This window comes from Caloenas nicobarica, chromosome 16, assembly GCF_036013445.1.
Source record: "Caloenas nicobarica isolate bCalNic1 chromosome 16, bCalNic1.hap1, whole genome shotgun sequence".
In the NCBI taxonomy this organism is placed as follows: Eukaryota; Metazoa; Chordata; class Aves; order Columbiformes; family Columbidae; genus Caloenas; species Caloenas nicobarica.
In genome coordinates, this window is record NC_088260.1 from 11,115,515 (window position 1) to 11,135,550 (window position 20,036).

The window sequence follows — 20,036 nt, forward strand, 5'->3', positions numbered from 1 at the left end:
TCCGGCCTCCATTTTACACACCGTATTTTTTCCCCCCACGCACGGCTGAGGGCTTCCTGTCCCCTCCTGCCCCACACACCACCACGGCCACCCTCACCTCCTTCGCTTCTTGCGGCCGGATTTCTTCTTCTTCTTCTTCCCCCGGGCTGGTGGCAGCACACGGTCCCCATCGCACGAGGCGCTGAGGAGGGGGGCAAACCCAAATAATTTAAAATAAGAAAAATAAAAGCTGAATCACGGGACTGCTCTTCCCCATCCCCATCTCAGGGATGTCCAGGGCAGAGAGACCAATTTTCATGGTGCAGCCGGGGTACAGGCGAGCACCTAATTACCCTCTAACGAATAATTTTGTCACACTTTAAATCAAGTGTCTCCTCTGCGGGTCTAATAGAGATATAATGAGACAGCTACTGTACAGCACAGCAATGCTTGATGATTATTTAAAACATGTTTGCTAAGGTTAACAACTCTGTAACAGATTTATAGGTTTTGTTGCTCTTTGTAAATACGCTTTAAATAATTAATTGGCATTTAATTTGCATACAATAATTATTGCAGCCAGATGCATCTAACTATAATAAGAGACTTGACATATGTTAAATAGCAATTGATGAGAAATATATAAATTTATTGAGATGCTATGGTAATTTAACAAGATACAAATCTCTCACACAGTTGTTAAACCCTGGAAAAAAGCCTCCTGTCAATTAATTTATTTTTTAAACATATGACACTGAATTGCGTTATATTCCAATGAAAAGCAAATACCATGATTAAATTAATTCAGACCACTGGGCTGAAAATATGACAGATACTCTGTGGCTACTCATTAACCAAAGCAAATGCTTGTAAAGATGGGGAACAGCTGGTGACAGCCTGCAGATCCCCAGATTGATCCCAGATCTGTCTGTGGATCCCCAAAGGGATCTGGGAGTGAGCACAGCCAGCTCCCCGGGGCTGCTGCAGAAATCACTGCTGGAAATGAGGGTGCCGGGTTTGTGCCTCAGTTTCCCCACTTCTCACCCTGCCGACCACTAGCAGGGCATGTGCGAAGGTGGTCCCATGTTTGGACAATGCTGTGGGATCTTCACTACAGAAACCATCTGACAGCTGAGCAGTTTCTGCAGAAAGAATTAATGTCATGTGCAATAACGGTCGTAACGCAAAGCGAATGTTGTAGCACGTTGACCTGTCAGTGGCAGGGGATGTGCAGGGGGAAATCAGGCTCCACCACCCCAAAACACTTGCACATCCAGGGCTGGAATTACTGTCAAAAATCACGCTACCATAAAAAGCCAATTGCTTAGTGCTTTTAATACACTTCTTAAAAATTTTTGATCGCTCTGCAAAACGAAACCGTATGCCAACGCTTTAGTGAAATGTGAATAACTGAGTCTTGAGTGTTCCCAGTGCAGTAAATCCAAGGTGTGAACACATCACAGCCCCTGAGCAGCACCCAAATAGCTCTTCGTGCTCTCCTCCTCTCAAGGATCTCACCAACCAGCAGGAATGCTGTTATGAGATACGGCACACTTTGGGCTCGGTGGGTCTTTTTTCTGCATAAAGGTAGAAGAAATGTCTTTTCCAAGACAGCTTGTTCCCGCTAAGCTCAGACATTGGCCCAAAGTCAACCTAAGGGTCTGTCCTAGACCAGGGACCTGAACACCCATCTCGGCCCCTCCGTTATCAGGATACTGGACCCCAGCACAGATTTGGGCCCCCCAGTAAGCAGGTCTGGGTGCGTCTCAGCCCCTCTTGCCTAAGGGAGAAACCTCTGACCGTGCTGTGCAGCCGCGGGCAGGCTCTGTGGAGCCCTTTTCCCCCTCCCAAGATAAAGCCTTTTGTCTTTGAAGTGGAAGTTTTCTCCCTGCACTGATCCGATTTTAATTGTTTCGCCATGATTGTAATCAAAGTCTAATTAAAAGTACACTTTAGATTATTCTTCCGGTTAGCCTGAAATCTGAAGATATGAAATATGCTTTCTTGCTCTTTCTTTCCAGCATCTTTAACCAAACGGAGAGGCTTTAACCCCAGAGACAGTTCAGCAGGCAGGGCTCAGAGACCCTAGTTGCTTAATTTACAACGTTTGATTCATTTTTGCCCCCCATCTCAAGTTGTCAAGGGCTAGCGATGAACTGATAAGGGAGCAGTGTCCTAACGAAGCCAGCGCTGCTGGTCTGATCTAGTTGTGAGGAGGGGAATCACTGAGCAATGCCCAGCCGGGGGTAGCACACGGGGATGCTGGCAGGTCACCCATCTTCCAGCCAGAGCTGCTGGCAAGGGGGCTGTAAGAGCAAGATGCGCACGGGAAGCGAACCACACGATTTCATGAAATTGCTTACATTTGCGGTACGTTCACAAGGTCATTTAAGCTCTCACAGACCCCCGCAGGGGCTCAGGCTGTGTAAACAGTTACAGGCGCCTTCTCCACCACCCTCCTGCTCCACGGGGACCCCGCTCGCGGCCCTGGCTCCCACCTGCGTGACCTACGGCGAGCATGGCCCCGTCTCTCCTTCCCCTTGGCGCAGCCGTTGGTGGCGGAGCTCTCCTTCACCGCGCGGCCACTCGGCTTTTCGGGACGTCTGTCCTCCGCACCGTACGGCAAGCAGCCCAGCGTCGCACTGCAGGAGCGACAGGAGAGAAAGAGAGCAATACAGAGCCGTTCTTACGGGTTGCTAATACCTCACCACTCATCCTCTACCTCCTCACCAGCACTCGCATAGACGCAAAGCTCTGGCAGCCAGAGCACATCCCTCTGCCCTGCTCCTACAAACAGGGCGCTGGGCGGCTGAACACACCTGGTTCTGCTGAAAGCCCAAACTGGAGAACCTGGGGGGGCCCAGCAGAGCTGAGGGAGCCACCTGGGCCAGGCAGGTGCCTGCAAGAGCCCTGGGGAGACCGTAAGAGCTGGTGAGGAGCAGAGCTGGGGCAGGGCAAGCTGCTGGTGAGAAGTCTCCAAGAAACACCAGGGCTCGGGCAGGGCAAGCTCAAATGGTAAAAAGAAGCCAAAAGGAGAAAACAAACCCAAACAAGTCTGAGCTCAGACACTCAGGAGGAAAGTCAATTGGTTTCCAGGCCCCGCAGATGTTTATTTTGAAGAACAGAAAGATTAATGGAAAGCCATAAACCATACCTGGCAGGGGGACCAAGAACGCTATGTTTTTGGTGTCATCCAGAGTATTACTCGAACAAATAAACAACTATCAGCCTGTCCAAGCCCGACCTGGCTGTGGGGTGGTACCAATGGTGGCCTGGGCTCAGCTGGTGGAGAAGTTGTCCCCATTTCTTCCCATTATCATTTTGACACCAATCTCAGGAACATTTAAGGATGTGCATCAGCCAAACACAAGTGATAGGGGTCAATGGGGGGAAGCTGGGTGAAATATTTGTGGCCTAGGACATGCAGGAGGTGATGGTCCCTATGGTTTTAAAAATCTATTACTCTGCTTGTAATAAATCCCTCAGTCGCTTCCCAACATCTATGTTATTTTTAACCATCCGGGAAGCTACATGGTTAATTGCTTTCTTTGTGCAAGCTAATTAGCTTGTGGCCTTTCCCGAACCCCTTTTAAGAACAGTCTTCTGAGGCTCAATCATTAGGATCCATTAAAAATGTCCCCAAATTAATGACCTGTGCAAAGTCGGGGCTGGATCAGCTCCAGCAGCGGGGGCAGGAGGGTCCCCCGGGCTGGCAGCACGTTGGGGCATCGCTGCCTGGCAGGAGGGACCCCGGCGCGGTGGGCAATGTCCCTCTCACCCCTGTCCCTGCCCCCACTAACGGGATTTTCAGGTTCTGGGGTTAAAACACATTGGCCTTGAGGCAAGGAAGGTCTCCTGTCCTGCAACACGCTTGGAACCATTTCTTCTGGGCTTGGAAGTAATTATTGATGGAAATAATTATTCTCCAATCCCATCAAAGGCTGGCTTCAATTCAACCAAATGTTCTCCTCTGATGAATGCCAAGAGTCACTAACTCTCTAAACTGGCTGGTAATCCCCTTGCGTTAAGCTCCATAGACATTGAACATACATATAAAAACACAGTGTTTTATTGGGCGCCTTTTGTGCTTTTTCATGACCGATACACAAATGCTTGCAGTTTGGTGCGACTGATTACTGTGGCCTCAAAGGAGAGGATTATCACGCCTTCCCCTGCCAGTCCCCTGCCAGCAGCAGAAAGGAGAAACCCTCTGCGGGTGCTTTGCTGGAGCCGGCGCTGGGAGGGCAGCGAGGATGCTCAGGGCGATGCGGCTGGAAGCGCAGAGGACGTGCTGCCTGCAGAGACACGTGTCGGAGCAGGCAGGAGGAAGAGGAGGCAGGAAGGATGCCCAGGGTTCGACCTGCTTGGGGGGCAAGGCTGCCCCACCGTCGGGGCGAGGACCGGAGTTTGTGTGTTTGTCCCCGAGGATGCGCTTCTGGCCGCGGGCAGCTGCCTGCCTGTCCTGCCTGCCTTCCAGGTTTCTCCCTTTCCAGTAGACAATTCAATGGCTTGCACTCATTTTTCTTTTCTTCTCTCTGCAAAACAACAGCCTACCCCTCAGACCTGTCCAAAAGCAGCATCGCTGCTCCTGACGGGGAGACCCTACACAGCAGGACACCCGCCGGGCTGCAAAACGTGCCCTGTGCAACCTCTGGCCATGGGTGCTCCCCTTGTCCCTTCCAGCAGCCTCCAGTCCAGGAGGCGTTTTTTGGGCTGATGGCAATTTTTGCCAGCTTTTCAATGGCTAGAAGTGAAGCAGCAGGCATGCAGGGCTCTCGCCTCTCCCACCAGCCCAAGCCTTTCGCTGCTTTTCAGAACCCACCAGCCCTTCTCCACATTTTGGTATCAGATTTGAGCTCTCCCGTGTTCTCCTCCCCTAACAGAATGCGTTGACAGCAGAGGGAAATGATGCATTGCTACCCTAATAGAAACGATGCTGAAAAGGTCACTAGTGGGAAAGAACCCAAATATTCCTAATTTGAAGGGGGGTGAAACCACGAGGCAAAGGCACAGAGTGTTTGCTGCCCCAGGGAGCAGAGCTAACTCACACCATCCCCGCTGCATTCATCTCATCTCAGTCCCAACTCATCAGGCCATGAAATGTGGCGCTTGGTGACACACGCGTCACCGGGAGCTGAGCCCGGTGACCCTCAGCCCCTCCGGCCCCGCAGGGACGGGCAGTGGGTGTGGGTTTGGTGTGCACTTGAAGTCCCTGCGTGTCATCACCCCCTCCCCTGCCCACAGTCTCCTGCGTCCCAGCCCAGCTCCTCTGTCCCTGAAGCCATCTCCTGCCACAAAGCTTTCATCAATCATCCTTTTGCCCTGCAGTAACTCAGCTGCTCCTCTCCAGAGGAGAGAAAAGCAGGAAAATTGTCTTCCTAGTGACCTTCCAGCTGCCGGATGCTGCCACCGCACCACCAACCTCAGCAGCATCATCCCTTGCCTCTGCGGGACGGGCTCCAGCAGCCCCAGCCCTCCGTGGCCTGGCTTTGCAAGCAGCAGCGTAAGCACAGAAGGGCTGGATTGTGCTAAGCAAGCCTTTTACTTTTTATAATTTATTTTACTTTGCATACGCAGCTGGGTCAGGCGCTGCATGCACAGCCTGAGCGGGAGCGTGGTGCCGCAGGGCAGCACGCTGGAGACCCCGAGCACTGACTGCTCCTCACAGACCTGCACCGACAGCGTTTCCGAGCTCAGGACAGAGCATCTGGAAAACAAATATGGATACTTTACTACCTTGCCCTTTTCAGCCCTGGCTGGCTCCACATTCCTATCATCTCCACAGCCTCTGGTGAAAAGGTAGAAGCGGCTCCAGCCAACCAGAGCCCCCAAAATGAAAAAGGTTAAAGCATCTCTGATGAGCCCATTCGTTGTGAATGTTCCAATGGCATTAAACCGATGACGGATGTCTCGCCTGGGGACTGGGAACATCAGCCCGTGAAAGGACACAGGCATGGGAAGCGGGAGAAACTCCTGCGCGCACAGCCGCTCGCACCAGGGATGCTGCCACCACTTCGTAACACACGAAAAGTGCGTGGACACATGACTGAATCTCTCACCTCCTCTCCTTTCCTTGCCCAGAGGTTTTGGCTGCGCAGGAGGGGGCAGACGGCAGGTTGGGGTCCCTGCTCTCCTGCATCCCTGCATCCCTGCCCCCGGCTCTTGGCTCTGGAGAAGATGGGCTGAGCTGCTTGCAGCTTTTCTGAAATCCACCACTTTGGGCTGAGAAGCCTTTTGGTGCTGGCAAAACGACCCTTCTATTTTCTCTCTTGCTCTCCAGCTTTGCTCATCTGATTGAAAAAGAAAATGGTCAAACTGTTCCTTTGTCCCAGGAGAGGGAGGGGACAGGAAAAAAGGTTGTAAAGACATTTCCAAGCCAAAACTCCAGCAGATGTGTTTACGTAAAGCTCTTTGAAACATGCACTAAAAATACCTCTTCAAAACTAGGAGATGGGAAAAATTGTAAGTGCTTCCCATGAACACACACACACACACAAACACCCCACGGCAGGTTCTTCCCCCACCACATTCAAACCATTATTATTAGTGCGGTGGGAGCCCTGCAGTTTGTTATTGAAAATTATAATAGCAAATCACCAAGATATTTTCCCTGATTACACAGACTCCAAGCCAGTTCCATTTTAATCTTCTCCCCGCTATTTTTTCTATGCATCAGCAGAGGCACCAGCTGCAGAAAAGCGCGTGGTTTTCTTGAGGCAGTTTAAGCACAGAAGAGAAATACAATTCCATAATACACATTTTTCATCCAATTTTTGCCAACTGTGACTCTCCTCCCCCTCCTGCTCCCAGGAACACGCATCCCGCTGCAAGCCCGATTGCAGCAGCAGCTCCTTTTGCTTCTTGGACTCCAGAAACGTTTAACGACCGCTCTTATCACATCCCGGGCCAAAAAAGCAGCTTGGCTTTTTATTTTCCAGCAGCTGATTTGCTATGCATGGCTGAAGCAGAACAGAGGAGCTTCCCTGCTGGAAGAGGCCCAGGGTGGGTGCCAGATGCTTCGGGGGATGCTGTGTGGCCGCAGCCCGCGGGGACGGCTCTGGCCCGGGCACCAGCTGGCGGTGGCTCCCGTTGAGCCACGAGGGATGGACAGCTCTACTGGAGCGTAAAATGTGGGGGAAAGCGATGCTAACGTGGACCATCTTAGGTAAGGTAAGGCAGGAGGGAGAGCACAGCCCCTCCGTGTCCCCACGGCTGGGTCTCCTTCTCCCTGGGGACGCGTCCCATCCCTCAGCCCTCCCCAGCTCCCGGCTGCCTCGCCAGGCTCGGCGTCACTTTCCCTCGCTGCCAGCAAGCCGGGATGGCTCTGCCGACCGCCCGCCAGCAGCAGCAGCGACAAAGCCCAGGAATATGGCAGGCAGGCATATTGTTTCTAAAGGAAACCTGGACTGCTGCCCCATCTCGAGCGGTTTCTACGGCATCTTGCGCCTCCCACGCTGCCGGCTCTGAGGTCCCTGCGGTGCTCTGTGCCACACAGCACCTGCACGCTGTGGGACAATCCTGTGCCTTTCCTATCCTCAAATCCTCCTCCTCAGACAAACACCCAGCAGGTTCCCACACCTGTAAAGGAGCCAATTTTCTCCTCCGTCAGGAAATAGGAAAGGAGGAGTCTCGGCTTCTCCCTGGTGCCCGCAGGCAGAGCCAGAAGTGCTGACGTTGCCCTGAGCTGCACCACGGCACAGGAACCCTGCACACCCTGACCCATGGTCTGGGGCACTCCAAGCTCCAGGGTTTAAAAACAAAACCACAACGAACTGAACAGAAGCGCCGATCTCTTTGGAGGTCACTATCTGTGGTGGCAGGGACAGGGGACAGGATGCCACATCCACGGCGCTTGGTCATTATGGGCGCTCTCTGCGACGTGCCCATTCCCTCCTTGGTCCAAAACCCCATGCTGTTTAGTATGGCAAACAGCAGCAAACTGGTGTATCTGGGAATAACACAGCTTGTTAAACTTTAATCAAATAGGGGACTGTAAGCCCACAGTTACCAGGAGCTCCTGGGAGTGCTGAGAGATCACTTTAAAAATGAATTAGTAATAAGGCATGTTAGAGGCAGCAAGGAGAAGACGGCTGGAGATCTGCACTCAAAGCAGCAATGCTCCGTTTGCCACTCACACAAACCTTTTTCCTCTTCTTCCTCTAATTTTCTTTTTTTTGAATTACCACTGGAAGGAGAAGAGAAAACACACTGGAGGCCCCAACACTCAGCTAACTCCAAAAAACCCCAACCCGTTCACACAGCTAATGAACAGCAATCCCAAGGGCTCAACTTGAAACGACTCTAACATTAAAAAATACTAATCTCCCTCCAGAACAGACCTGCGGGTGCAGTCAAATAGGCGTCCCCAACCCCAGTGTCCTGGGGCACGGGGGTCCCTGGACAGTCTCCCATTTGGGACTTGTCTCCTGAGCATCCATCCCACCAGGATGCCAAGGGCCACGTGGGGCCGGGAGGGCTCGGTGACGCCACGAGGAGCAGATGTCCCCACTTGGGGACGCGTGGGCAGCAATTAGCTCCCGTGGAAAGGAATGAAGCAACAGATTTCTCCTGCCGGTGAGATGAGCCTGCAACGCTCCCAGCCCAGGAAGGGACGTGGGAAATGGGCTTTAAACCCCCTGCAACATCCTGCTGGGGGATTTTTATGGCCATAAGAGCCCCTGTATCACATCTCCTACATCAGCGGAGCTGGGAAATTGCTGAATTGCAGCTTCAGGGGTGGGAGGGTTTGGTTTGAACCCAAACCTCCTTCCCCACAACACCCCCAGTCCCATGGGAACCACCTCGGTGGTCCTGCCCGCTGCCCAGGAAGGACTGGTGAGGGGGTTTTAAGTCAAGGAGAGTTGTCCTCTTGTCCTTTTGTCCTCCTGCTGTGCTCCAAGGAAGGAGAGGTTGGCACCGGGGTGCTCGGTGCTGCAGCACCCGGGGCTGTTTGGGGGTCAGAACCAGAAAGGAACCTCCCTCTCCACTCCCAGGTCTTCTCCCCAACCATCCACAGCACCCTGCAACTCTGAACACTGTTTTAAATCATCCCAAAAAAGCAAGCGGGAAGATATTTCTTGGCTTGCTGTTCCCTAAGTAGAAGGTTTGGAGGGGGCAGGTGAGACCCCGTGGCAGACCCAGCCAGGAGGGGCTGGAGAGAATCATTTCACTTTTCAGCACATCCATCTTTAATTGGGTGTAGTAATAATAATTTCATGGCTTGCTGGGATTTGTGAGGCTGAACTAATATTTGTAAAATGCTTTGCTATCCTCAGCTGAAAGGCAATCTAGAACGGCAAAGCCCCAGTGTTATTCGCATTTGGATAATCCAGAATTATTCATAAACAAAATCAAGATTATGCAAATATATTCATTAGTTCTCAGAACACCTCCAGGAAAATAGAGGAATTAGTCTTGTTAACAACTATATATTATGTAAGTGTGTGTCTAAGCATGCACAAACCCCGTGTTGTCGGCGCTGGGGCACATTCACCTGGGACTCGTCCCAGGATCTCAGAGCGCTGGAGAACAAGGGCTCAATCTGTACAAAACAACCGTCTCAATTTCGGGACATCCCAATGTCCTACAGCAAGTGACAGCACCCAGCACAGTCTCCTGCACGTGTCCTGGGGTCTCACCGGCTGCTTTTCAGCCAAAACACAGAGACATCCCGTGTCCCCTCTGCATCCATCACGGACAGCCCATGCATGAAAACCATCGCCTTATTCTACCCAAAACAGCTTTTCCTACTCAAATGAGGATTTTTATCATACATGCAAGGCCAGGAGGCTGCGGGGGGATTTGGATGCAGCCCCCTCACTCAGGACCTGTCCTTTTTGCCCTGAACAAGCCCAAACCCCAATACAGCTTGTGCCCAGCTTGGCTTTCCCTGTGCAACACCACCATCTATTCGGGGTGTGCTGGGAAAGGGGAGATAAAGGTGCCCTGAAAATACCACATGGTTTAATTAATGCCACATGCCTTTCACGCCATAGGTTGTGTGGATTGTTAATTATTTTTATAAAGAAAATAATTAGTCCCAATCAAGGCAGAAGCTCTCCAGAATTACAGCTCATTAACTGCTCTCACATTTTTCTGTTCTATAAAAAGTCATGTGGCGCTGATGAAAATTATAGACCCTCGGAATCAGCATTAAATACAAATTCAGACAGTGTTACCATCCTATTACCATCAACCGCATCGACTTGGCTTCGGTAATTGCAGCTGGAGATGAAGTGCAGGGATTTCTGCTCTATACAATCTCAGAAAACAAGCACTCTGCCCATTAGTTTGCCGGAAACAGTGTGACACCAAGCCCCGACTAAGTATGTCCCCAAGGCGATGACAGCCACCAAGGAGAAAGAGGAAAGCAGGGTGGCTGTGCTGGGGATGGGAAGATGAAGGTTGCTCAGGTTCAGTTCGGCTCTGGTTGGTGACAGGGCTGCTCCTGCACAGAGCAGGGGGCACCATGCAGGTCTGGTGTTCGTTTAAATTAGGAAGATGAACCAGCTAACGATGCGGCAAATCTGTCCTACGGCCTGTGGTAGCAAAGCAACCAGTCCAAGCGACAGAAAGAGCTAAGGAAGGCAGAGGGGACAAGGAGCAAGCTTTAAGCGGTGCGATTATCCTCATGGGGAAAGCAAGATGCAGAGGGATGCCCTTGTCAGGGATGCGGGAGCATCCCCCAGCACCTCCCCCCGGACCGTCCTGGTCCAGGCACCGCGCTGGGGCTGGCTCTATCGAACGCTGCAGAGGCCTCGCTCAAAGCCTAATTGAGAGAAATCACAGCACGTTACAGGGAGTTCAGGTCAAATCGATACCGCCGGGGTGGGGAGGGTGAGCAGGGGGAGCGGGACAGTGGCCGTGTCCCAGCGCTGGATCTGCAGGCAGGGCTCAGGCTGTGGCCGCGGGGTTCACTGCCCGCTTTTCTGCTGTGGAAAGGCAAAACGAGACCTGCCGTCCTCTGCTCTGCGTGGGACAAACCCGGCGGCAGCGCAGGGCGAGGGTTGGCAGCAGCAGCCCATGGCAGAGGAGATGTTTGTCCTCAGGATCCTGCTTTTCAGTTTCCATTAATCAGAGATGAACGTGCCTTCGGTGGCACTGGCAGCCCAGCAGAGCCGGCAGGCAGCTCTTCGGCCCCTGAACTCCCACTGCAAAATTAACCCACCCGTCCCCACGGCGGCAGCTCCTGTGCAGAGCACCTGCCCTAGAGCATCCGAGCCTGCTCGGAGGGATGGGGAAATTGAGGCTGTGGGTGGAGAAAACACTCCTGGGGAACCTCTGAGGGCAATGGGGTAGGAACCACTGCAACAAGGCAGCAAATAGTGGGGCCAAACCCGCTGCTGGCATGTGCTGCGGGCGTTGTGCCTTTGGCTCTGTCCCCCAGGTGCCGAGATGCTCCACAGTCACGGCGAGGGCAGGGACAGGGACACAGGGACACGACCCAGCACACCCATGGGCAAGGACCTGCCTGGAGCACAAGACGGCTGTGTCTGCCAGCCTGGACTCTCCAAAACACCCCAAAACCCCTCCAAAACATCCGAAGGACAATCTTCACCTGTGCTGGCTCCTGAACCGCACGTGGGAAATGTGTGGGAGAGCACAAGGACCGGCCCAAAACGGTGCCACTGTCTTCACCAGCCATCGGACAGAACGGGCAGCTCAGTCGCTGCATCTGGGGACGCCCTGGGATCCTGGGGAGATGCACAAAACATGTCTCATGTCCTGCAGCGCTCAGCCCTGCACAGGGACCCCTGGGGCAGCCAGGGTCTGGGGACACAGAGCCAGAAGAGGTCCCAGGAGATCGTGTCCATCCTCAGCTGGCACAGCCCGTGTGCTCCACTGCTCCCCGGTGGGCTGGGCTGCAGAACGGCCCTGTCTCTGCAATGATCGTCGGCTCCCTTTGTTCTTCCTCCGCCGGCGATGCCCACCCAGACCCGCTGCACCTCCTGCTCCTGCACGCGCTACCCACTCCCGTTCCGCTCTGGTGGCACCATCGTCCTTCAGCAACTCGCTCACAGGCGGTGACGGGCAGACAAAGGCAGGGACGGGGCAGGCAGCTGTGGCAGGCAAATAGCTGCTTTTTTACTTTTTTCCCCCCCCCTCCCCATATGTTCCCGATATCGAAGTATTTTGGCAAATAAAAACCCATCTCTTGGAAGAAGCAGCGCTGAACCCACTTGTCTTGCTTCGCCCCATCATAATGAACCTCACCATGCTCTGAGCAACACAGGGGGGATTTGATGAGGGCAAATGCTCTCTAGGCAATAGGTTTGCAGAGCTGAAATCACCAGTCTCAGAGGGAAATACCCTCCAAGGGCCAAAGCCATTCCTCGCTCGGTGTGCCACAGCCGCCCCGCCGAGAAGGGCTGCTCCACAGGCTGCAGGTGATGCAGCAGCAGAGAATAAGTTATGATATATTTACGTGCTACTATACGTCGGTGTTATACATGCACCACTTTGGTGGGCGGTTGGTTATCCAGCAGCTCCAGCTGACCCACAGATTAATTCAGCAGGTGGTCTTTAACTGTGAAATCTTGCTTAATGCAAAAATATTTCTCTTGCTGGGCAATAGCTAATTCCTCATCCTGACAGTAATGCAGCTAAAATCACAGCCACCTTCCCCGCTCTCCTCCAGTCACATCCCAACACACACGTTCCCAAGCACCCACAGGCACAGAGATAAATTCAACACAATCAGCCCATTGCCAAAGTGCCATCGAGTTCCACCGGGACGATGCGCTGCTGGAATTTGGTGTTAGTGGCAGAGAAAACTCTTTTTCTCATCATGGCCAGTGGGTCTCAGAGCTTTTTCACCACTTGCACGTGAGGTGGGCATCTGACCTCGACCCCCAGGACTCACCAGCACGAAGGTCTTTGCAGCCCACACCAGCACCCTGACCCCTGTGCCCTCCCCGGTGCCCCCACTGTCACCTCTGCCCCCCACAAAGCCCTCGGCCAGGGCCGGGCAGCAGCAGCTGTTTCTTCTTTCATTAATGACAAGACATAAATTAAACATGAAGTGTTAAATGGGTCATCAGTGAAGCAGTTAGTCCCGACCTCGCTGCCTCCTGCCCTGGCCACGGGCTAGGAGACCCAGCTCAGCCAGACTGAAACACCAATGGAGGTTTTAATAGATATTTTTTCCCAACTTTTATTTTTTCTAAGCCCTTCCTGCAGTCCCCGCTGCACTGGCAAGGAAAGTGCTACCGCCACGTGCAAAAAACCCTGCTATTTTTAAACTCCCACTGTTTGTCAGCGCTTTCAGCTTGAGTAGCTGATGGAGAAGCCGGTTTTGCAGCACCCAGCATCCCGCAGAGGGTCGTGTGGCCTTTGCTGGGCAATGGTGGCACCAAGATGTGGACACTAGACCTGGCCACGCTGCTGGAGGAGGTGTCCAGCCCCCACAGCCCCCGGGCACAGACCAATTCCAGCAAAGCCCCAGCAGTATCTGCAGCCCAAACGCGTGTGGGCTTTGCTGCCTGGGTTGGGCTTTGCAATGATGAAGAGGTTTCAGTGGCCGCAGGGAGAAAAGGAGGGGGGAAAAAAAAAAAAAAAAAAAAAAAGAGAGAAGGAAAGGGTGGTCATGCATGAAATGATTTCATTTCGGTGACACGGGGTTTGCCTTTGATAAGTTCATCTTATAGAAAAATGTACTTATAGAAAGGTCCAGCCACCAAACACGGAGCTGTGGGAACGGGATAGGAATGGGGCTGAGGAGAGAAGGGCTCAGCTCCAGCCACAGCCCTTGTGGAAGGAGAAAACCCCTGTGTCTGGGGATCCGGAGGGGACCCCCACAACACAGCTGGGGACACAGGACAGCAGGATCGGCTGCCCTGGATGGCAGAGGCAGGACGGTGACAGCAAGGGGACAATGACCGCAGCACCCGCCGGCAGGCAGAAGCTCCTCGGCAATCCCTGGCATAAGGGTGGCTGCTACTATTTATTATTTAGGGCCTCACAGCCCTTAATATTTATTATTTAGACCTCGAGGGAGGGATGCGAACGCGTGCACGGGGTTTCAAAGCCCCGCTCTGCTCCTTCTCCAGGGATGGGACACGAGCGGGGACAGGGGCTGGCCAGACCCAGTGCGGGGACAGGCATCGGCCCCACAAGTCCCTAAACCACCACTTTTTGTCCTGGCCTGTTGCTCCACGCTTCAGTAGCTCTATGAAACAGCCTCATTCAAGACACAGGGACTCCGCGATAGCCAGGGAAACATCTGTAGGAGGTTTTGTTCAAGGGTGAAACCAAGTATTTCTACAAAATGATTCTCCAGCCAGCGAACTCACCCCCCTTTTGCTTTCTTCCCCATAGTTTCATCTCTTAGCCGAAGAGGAAAATGAGGAGGGGAGATCAATACCATGCTTGCTCCAGCCCAAAGTCTCTAAGAAGACCCCACGCGTGGGTTTGGGCTCCTCTGGGGGCCTCCAAAGGCCCCTCTCCTTAGGTGCTTGTCCACCATCCCATGCTGGGTCACCTGGCTAAGGCACCCATGGGTGCTGAGCCCAGCTGTGCCACCCAGCACCCACTGCATCCCACCCAACCTGGAGCGGGTCCATCCTGCCAACATGCCAGCAAGGCCACCTCTCTGGGGACAGAGGTGTCCCTCATCCTGCTGGGGACGCCAGCAGGACCACGGTCCCCAGCACGGGTCCAGCAGAGAGGCAGGTGGATGGGGCCAGGGGGAAGGAGGAGGAGGATGAAGGCGCTGCAAGCAGCAAGGAGACGGTCCTGTAGACATCCCTGGCTCTGCCCCTTGCTCACTTCGCCCCAGCTCCCCTCAACCTCCTCCCAGCTCCCAAGCTGCCTAATTAGCTCTCCCCACTCCCACCGCCAGCCAGCTGGAGCCAGAGGGCAGGGACAGACAAAAGCCTCCCTATTGACAGTCCCCCCCCCCCGAGGAAGGGGCTTTTCTTCTCCCCCTCTGCTTTTCTTTTCAAGCCCCTCTCCCCCCCAGCTTGGGCCGGGGCCACGGGCTCATTAGCGCTTGGGCTCGTTGGGAGCAGATGGCAGCCAGGCGGCTGGCGTGGCCGGCCCTGCCGCCGCCTCTTCCCGCAGAGCAGATGCCCGACAAGGGGGAGGATTAACGGGAGCAGGGGCCATGTGCCGGAGGGAGGGATTCCTCCCCAGCAGCACACCCTGATGCCCAAGGGCCACCAGCCCACTCGGGATGAACGGGGTTCAGGGCCACTGAAGTGCGGCCAAGAAGCCAGAGGTTGGGATGGGCGAGTCAGCCCATCGGGGACTCTGTGCTCCGCCAGAAGTCACAGGGGATTTGCAGCTGCCTTTTCCCCTCGCTGGGGACATGCTGACCCCCAGCGCTGCTCCTGCCTGGTCCCAATGCAGCCGGGGGGGGACACACTGCCACCCTTGTCCCAGCAGGTTTGCAAGAGTGGCGTCCACACCCGTCTCCGAGATTACCTGCCACAGCAAACCAGGCAGTGAAACTGCACTTAATCCCACTTCAGCCACACACCTCCCCCTCTGTGCACAGCACACCGCGGGGGATTAAGGGTTAAAGCACAAATCCGCTGCGCTGCCCCGATGCGACCCACTTAGGCCATCTGGCAGGGAGGGATGCAGGAGCCGCCTTTCTCCCAGCGCTGCCGGTGCTCACCCGGCATCACCCGCTGCCCCAGGAGCCGATACCAGCACCCCCAGCCCCAAACACTGCCCTCGCTTTGCATGGAGAAGTGGATTTCAGCTGAGTTTGGGGGTGCTGGGACAGAGCCATGACGGGCCGTGTGGCAGCAGAGAACACAAACATCCCCAAAAGCATCCTCCAGGCTCCCAGACTGCCACCAGCTCCGCGTCCCGGGGGACCCTGGAGCATCTCCCGGCCTGGCTGCCCCCGACACCCGCGGGTTCCCCAGCGGACGGGCGCTGCTGAAACACGCAGCAGCGCTGGGGGAAGTCAGACCCCCGAGTGCGAAGGGGCTCCCAGTCACCACGCTGTGGCCAGGGGCACGGCCAGGGAAGAGACACAGACAAAGCCCAGCCAAGAGGGGGGGAAATGGATCCGGGTTGTAGGGCCAGGGCTACAGTGTGACAGTGATACCTGTCCCCAAAGGCTGGGCAGAGACTGGTGGCACCTTATCACGGGAGGTGAAGCCTCACTGAGCCCAGCATGGGGAAAGGTTAATTGGAAAAGCCCCTTTCCCCATCACCTTGCCTCTTCCTTTCACACTGCAAACTGGTCAATAATCCATTTACTTTGGCAGAGCCCTGCTCTGGGCATGAAGCTGTGTTGGGGGGCCGACTACATGCCCCCCCATCCCCGGCAGGACTAGGAGGGAAGGGATTAATGTATTCTTTTGTTTCAGGATGAACTGTGGGTTTAGCAGAGCTTTAACCCTCCAAACCTCCCAGAGAGCTTGATAGGAATTTAGATGGAAGAGGCTTTATCTCCGGGATGAGCAGCAAGGTGGAGGCGAGGGATGGGGCACAGAGCAGAGCCGGCTGAAGAGGGGGAAAAAAAAAAAAAGCAAAAAACCACACAAAACCAAAACAAACACCTTCTGCCCTGGGAACCCCACTGCTGCCCCACAAGGATGAAGGATTGAGCGCTTAGCCATGTCCAGGGCACTCTGCGAGAATGGGTTTGGCCTATGCCCACTGTGGGGGCTACCAGCAGGACCCCCATGTCATAGCTGAGCCCCTTGGCACCCCTCGAGGGTACAGGCTCAGCCAGCAAAACCTGATGGGGAGATGGGCAGCACTGGCCTAGAAACCACACCATCGCCTCCACCGCTGTGGGAAGCGCGGGGCCAGATCCAGGGCAGAGATCCGCGGTGTTTGCAGAGGAGCAGCTGTCAAGTGTGGGAGAAAACAGGAATCCAGATGGTCATCTTAATTTTTCATTTGGCTAACTGGTCTCCTTCTCTCCTCTCTGGTGCGCTCAGCTTGCTGGCACCGCAGTCATTTGCTCTTAAATTAGCCGAGAGCATCGTCAGGGAAAGAGAGGCCGATCTGAGCAGCGGCGCAGCAAAACCTTCAGGAAAAACAAACCCAGAGTGGAGCTGGGCACCGAGACAGCTGCGAGACGAGCCGCGGCAAACCTCAGGGCAGTTCTCCCGGGGATAGGAGCAGGAGCCAGGCTCTGGCTATTGCTGGGCTACAAACTTGGTGCCAGCTCGGGGTGCTGGGGACATCGCCATGTACCCCAGTGGGGACCCACTGCAGGGCCCTGCAAGATCTGGAATCTTGTAGGCACAATCCTGGCAAGAAAAAGAACCTCGGGCTCCCGGCAGAGCCCGGCGCGATGCAAACTGAGCTGGCAGCCCTCCTGAGAGGAGCCAGGGACCGCGGTCCTCCTGCTCCCCCAGCCTTCAGCTTCAACCCCCCCAGGCAGCAAAGCCCCTCGATGGCACCGGGGAGCACAAATACCCCACAGACCCCAGGGAGAGCCCCGCCAGAGCCACCCCCGCTCCACACCTGTAGGGAGGGCAGTGGTGCAGATGGCTGCATGGCGGGGAACATCCCGGGGCCCCGGTCAGCAGCACCTGCTGCCAGGAGACAAAAGGAGACGGGCTGCAGCAACACGGGGACCCGGCGGCATCGCAGCCGGCTGCACAGAGCACACCCTGGCTCGGGGACCCCGTTGTGCAGGATCTGCCGGTGCCGAGGTGCAAAATGTGGCAAAGCTGAGCTGGAGGGTCCGTTTTGCCATGTGCCGAGAGCTCCTGACCCCTGCACAGATGGTTCCCCTCCTGCCAGAGCTGGCAATGCTGGTGAAACAGAGAGGCGCCTGTATTTGTTAACTTTTAACGTAGCTGCAAACCCTCCTGCCGCGGTCTTCAGCCCGGCTGGGACGTCCGTGGCAATCCAGATTGCCGTGCAGAGCCGTACATCACTCCTGGTACTTGGGTTTGCTGTATTTCCCCAATGCCCTAGTTTGTTGCCCTATTACATCTCAACTGCAAGATACTTAAGCAGCGAGGTTTGCTCAGGCACATCCGGGCAGCAGAGCCAGCCCCCAGCTCGCTGACAGCCCCTTTGGGTGCCGACCCTAGCCTGACACGGGAGAAAGAAGCCACAGTGGCTCCTCTCCCCCACGAAGGCTGAAGCCCTGCAAGCGCTGCCCGTGGAAACAGAATTTGCTTTTCTCCTTTGGAAGCGTAAGCCGTGCCTTTCCCAACTTTCTACCCCGATTAATGGCAATCAGAGAGACTGGAAAAATTCACACTTGGGCAGCTGGGCTGCGGGGGCAGAAGTGACCTCCCTGTTTCACGAGCAGCGGGACCCTGTCCCCCTCGCTGCTGCAGCTCACCTTCGCTGGAGCAGGAGGCACCCGAAACAGCTCGCTCCGCGCTGTTCGGTACAAGCTGAGCCCCCAACACCCAGAGCCCCTCTCCTGTACCCACCCACCGCCTTCATGAAACTTCAGGTTGTTCCCTACACCAGTGGGTAGCGCCAGCAGTGGAAATACAGAGCAAAGAGAGGAGAACCTGCAAAAGCCTCCTTTCCTCACAAAAACAGCGCGAAGGGGATATTTTTAAACAATATTGAGACAGCCAGCAAAATCAGTATAAATTCAAGAGCGCATTGTTGTGAGGAAGCCACACGGACCTTTGTCCGTGTGACAACCTGGCTGAGCAGCTCGGGGGGTACGAGCAGCCCCTTCGCTTTGTTCCATGGGGTTTGAGCCCTGCTCGGCCTCTGGCAAACAGGGGGGGCACCGGCCCCTCCAGGAGCAGGAGGGACAGGGCAGGCAGGCACCAGCCGAGCAAAGCAGAGACCTTGGAGACTTGGGGGACACCAGTCCTACGGCCGCCCCGCTGCACGGCCGTGCGTGGGTGCCCTGGGCAGCTGTGGCCTCCAGGCTGCACCTCCCTGGGGTGCATCAGCCTCCTCCATGCGCCACAGCAGGGTCCAGCAGGCGGGGGGGCTGTTCCCCTCCCCAGGTATCACCTTCCCAAGGGTGCACAGTGAAGGAGCGACACAGGGACAAGACAAGCGGCAGGCCACCCACCGCAGGGGTCTGCAAGGCAGGGATGGAGGTGACCACACTTTCTGGCCGATGACCCTGAACGCTGCCCCCTCCTCCATAGCCCAGCTAGAGCTTCCCAGGTCCCCACGCAGCACCCCGCAGGCAGCTCCCAGGCTCTGAGAACCACCTGCCAAAGTGCACCGAGCCCGGTCCCCTCTGGAGCACAGCACCAGCCCGGGGAGGGGACCCTGCCAGCCAACAGCCCCCTGCCCCAGGCACGGGGGGTCCCCAGCTCCAACAGCCCCTAACTGGGGTGGGGAGAGGAGATGTCCTAGACCCTCCTGATAGGGGGGCACTAATTGGGGGTGAGGAGGAGGCTCGGGGTGGCGCAGCCCCAGCCGGAGGCGGGATGGGGGGCGTCCGTGCAGCCCTTACCTGGGCAGCGGCTTGCGGGCCGTGATACTGGCCACGATGATGCTCTCGGGTCGCGGCGTGGCCACGGCTTTGAAGGTGCCTCTCCAGAACTTCTCGAAGAGCTGCTTCTCGCCCTGCTGCACGCTGGCCATGGCCTTCCCCGGGCCCCCCACCCCGTTCTCCGCGCTGCTGAGCGCTACATCCCCCGCCCAGCCCCGGGCCCCCCCCCCGGCTCGGCTCGGCGCCGGGAGCCCGGCCCGGCGCTGCCCCGGTTGGCGGGCAGGTTTGCGGCCCGACCGCCCCCGCCGCCCGTTTTGTGCCGCCGGGGCGGGGAGAGGGGCCGGGCCCGCCCGCCGCCCCTCCCCGGCACCGCCTCCCGCCGCCGCTGCGCCCGGGGCCGCGGGGAGCCCGGCCCGGGGCGGCCCCGGGGCTGCGGCCGCGCCGCCGGTGCTCGGGTGGGCGCTCCCGGGAGCAGCCGGTGGCCGCCCTGCGGCGGGGTTCGCTCTGCCCGCGGAAAAGCCGGGCTGGCCGCCCTGGAGCAGGTGGCTCTGGGGGGCTCAGGCGGCTCCTGGGGGGTCTCAAGCAGCTCCCACCCTACAGGCAGGTTTTGCACCCTCCTTCACAGACCCATGTCCGCCCTGGTGTCTTTGCAGTCATAGAATTTTGGCTGGAAAAGACCCCCCAGGATGGAATCCAACCGTTCCCCCACCCC

The 20,036-nt window shown here is 56.0% G+C and overlaps 1 protein-coding gene across 1 annotated transcript in view; it reads right to left on the bottom strand.

The window, feature by feature from the left end:
* SRRM4 (serine/arginine repetitive matrix 4) overlaps positions 1-19,476 on the bottom strand; it is a 39,038-nt gene extending 19,562 nt beyond the window's left edge. Inside the window, exons 1-3 of the mRNA XM_065646673.1 lie at positions 19,346-19,476; positions 2,478-2,621; positions 98-181 (exon numbers count right to left, since the gene is read on the bottom strand). Coding sequence (XP_065502745.1) covers positions 98-181; positions 2,478-2,621; positions 19,346-19,476 — 359 coding nt within the window. The remainder of the gene's footprint in view (positions 1-97; positions 182-2,477; positions 2,622-19,345) is intronic.
* Between the last annotated feature and the right edge of the window lie 560 nt (positions 19,477-20,036).